General features: G+C 33.6%; 1 protein-coding gene across 1 annotated transcript in view; it reads right to left on the minus strand.

The window, feature by feature from the left end:
• LOC127658073 (pituitary tumor-transforming gene 1 protein-interacting protein) overlaps nucleotides 1–1,741 on the minus strand; it is a 33,613-nt gene extending 31,872 nt beyond the window's left edge. Inside the window, 2 exon segments of the mRNA XM_052147173.1 lie at nucleotides 863–909; nucleotides 1,467–1,741. Of these exon segments, the coding sequence (XP_052003133.1) occupies nucleotides 863–909; nucleotides 1,467–1,608 (189 nt within the window). The 5' untranslated portion in view covers nucleotides 1,609–1,741.
• Between the last annotated feature and the right edge of the window lie 759 nt (nucleotides 1,742–2,500).

Consider the following 2,500-nt stretch of genomic DNA (forward strand, 5'->3'; position numbering starts at 1 on the left):
CACTCTCACTCACGCACTCTCACTCACGCACTCTCACTCACGCACTCTCACACACGCACTCTCACACACGCACTCTCACTCACGCACTCTCACTCACGCACTCTCACTCACGCACTCTCACTCACGCACTCTCACTCACGCACTCTCACTCACGCACTCTCACTCACGCACTCTCACACACACACACACACACACACACACACACACACACACACGTCTATCCTTGTTTATCCAATGACTTGTTAGAAACAGCACAAGCCGTGATACTATTTCTGAAGTGAACATTTTGAATTACTAACAGAGGTTTAGACGCATCATTTGTTTTGAACCAGCAATATCACACTCGCAATCGTGCTATATGACCCTATATCAGCACTGCTATGATTACCAATGACACTTGACCTGCGGCCAAATCACAGCAGTGCTGATATAGGGCCATATCTCACTCTTGCTCATGTGATATTGCTTAAATATATACATTCCAGTTGATCCTTAATTTTTTATATTCTCATCTAAACTATGTTGTCTTGGGAATATAGTTTTAATCAGATTAATACCCTTTAAAAATAAGCTAATGACATCAAACTCCAGGAAGTGACACACATCAGTAAGTATTAATATTTGAAGATTTTTGTGCTATTCGTCGGTTTGTGTCAATTTTAACCAATCAGTCCTGTTTGATACAATTATGTACATTGCTATGATAATATCAACAATTCAAAAGATGGTTAAAAAATATCAGAAGTAACACCCCTGTGTCCATTCAAGTTATAATTAATAATTGCACGAACTTGTTTCAGCATGTTTGCATGTTTCTGCATGACAGGAATGATCCAGCTAATATAAACTAGATGTGTCTCACCGAAACATTGGCGAGGCACGTCTCACAGGAAGTCAGGGTGTTGCACGCTGTGGTGAGATGCAAGAATATTTAAAACATTTTAAAAATCAAACCGTGAAGATCGTTGTTTTAAAAACAACCCGCATGATCCACTTCAGACATGAACACACTTTCGTTTTGAATTTAAAGCAATGTTCCGGGTTCATTACAAGTTACTCAATCGACAGCATATACGGCATAATGTTGATTACAACAAAAATACATTTCGACTCGTCCCCATTGACTTCCATTGGAAGTGTCTCACCAGAACACAGATTTGTGCTTTTTTTTTAAAGAAAAGGAGGAACAAGTCGAAATACATTTTTGTGCTAATCAACACTATGACACAAATGCTGTAGACTGAGCATAAGTTGTATTAAACCTGGAATATTCCTTTAAAGACATGAATACAGCTGAAGCACTGTAGTAATTAATATAGTCTAATTGTGTATATATATATACACACACATGTATTTAGGCTGGAGATTAATACACAGTAAGTTACAAGAATTATCATATTGATAACAACAACAATAAAGGAGTTAAATAAGTATGAAAATACAAATTCAAGTAGGTAAGATCATACGTTTGTGAACAGTGGGATGGGTTGTAGTTACAGTCGTTGATGTTGTTGTTGCTGCTGTTGATATCGTCGTCACAGGAATAAAGAACGCGAAACTGACCATTAGGAAGACAAACATTGAGTTTAACACGACGGTTTTATCCATGTTGGACGATTATAAGGTTGCACAGCAGAATAATGTTCAAACGATCCGTTTCACTAAATAAAACTTGCAAAACTGTCGATGAACGCGGAGCTGAGAGAATCAAGTGACCGATACCACACAACCGGAAGCGAAACGAAAGATATGCGCTTTCAGCTTTTCAAAATAAAAGTTATTTACAAATTAAAAAAGTTCTTTATTAACAGCACTTTCGGCTTTTCAAAATAAATGTCCTTTTAAAAAAAACAGCACTTTCAGCTTTTCAAAATAAAAGTTATTTAAAAAGCAGCAATTTTGACTTTTCAAAATAAAAGTATTTATAAAAACAGCACTTTCAGATTTTCAAAGTAAATACATTTTTAAAAAGCAGCATTATTGGCTTTTCCAAAAAAGTTATTTCAAAAAGCAGCACTTTCGTCTTTTCAAAATCAAAGTTATTAAAAAAAACAACACTCAGCTTTTTGAAATAAAAATTCTTTAAAAAGCAATGCTTTCGTCTTTTCAAAATAAAATTTCTTTAAAAACAACACTTTCAGCTTTTCAAAATAAAAGTTTTTTAAAAACAACACTTTCGCCTTTTTTAAATAAAACTTATTTAAAAATAAACACCTCTTTTCAGCTTTTCAAAATAAAAGTTATTTACAAATTAAAAGTTCTTTTAAAAAAAAGCACTCAGCTTTTCAAAATAAATGTTATTTTTTTAAAAAACTGCATTTTCAGAATAAAAGGTATTTTCAAAATAAAAGTTATTTAAAAACTACACTTTCAGCTTTTCAAAACAAAAGTTCTTAAAAAGCAGCACTTTCGGCTTTTTAAAATAAAAGTTCTTTAAAAAGCAGCACTTTCAGCTTTTCAAAATAAAAGTTTTTTAAAAACAACACTTCCAGGTTTTTTA

The sequence above is a fragment of the Xyrauchen texanus genome, chromosome 17 (assembly GCF_025860055.1).
Source record: "Xyrauchen texanus isolate HMW12.3.18 chromosome 17, RBS_HiC_50CHRs, whole genome shotgun sequence".
Taxonomy (NCBI): domain Eukaryota; kingdom Metazoa; phylum Chordata; class Actinopteri; order Cypriniformes; family Catostomidae; genus Xyrauchen; species Xyrauchen texanus.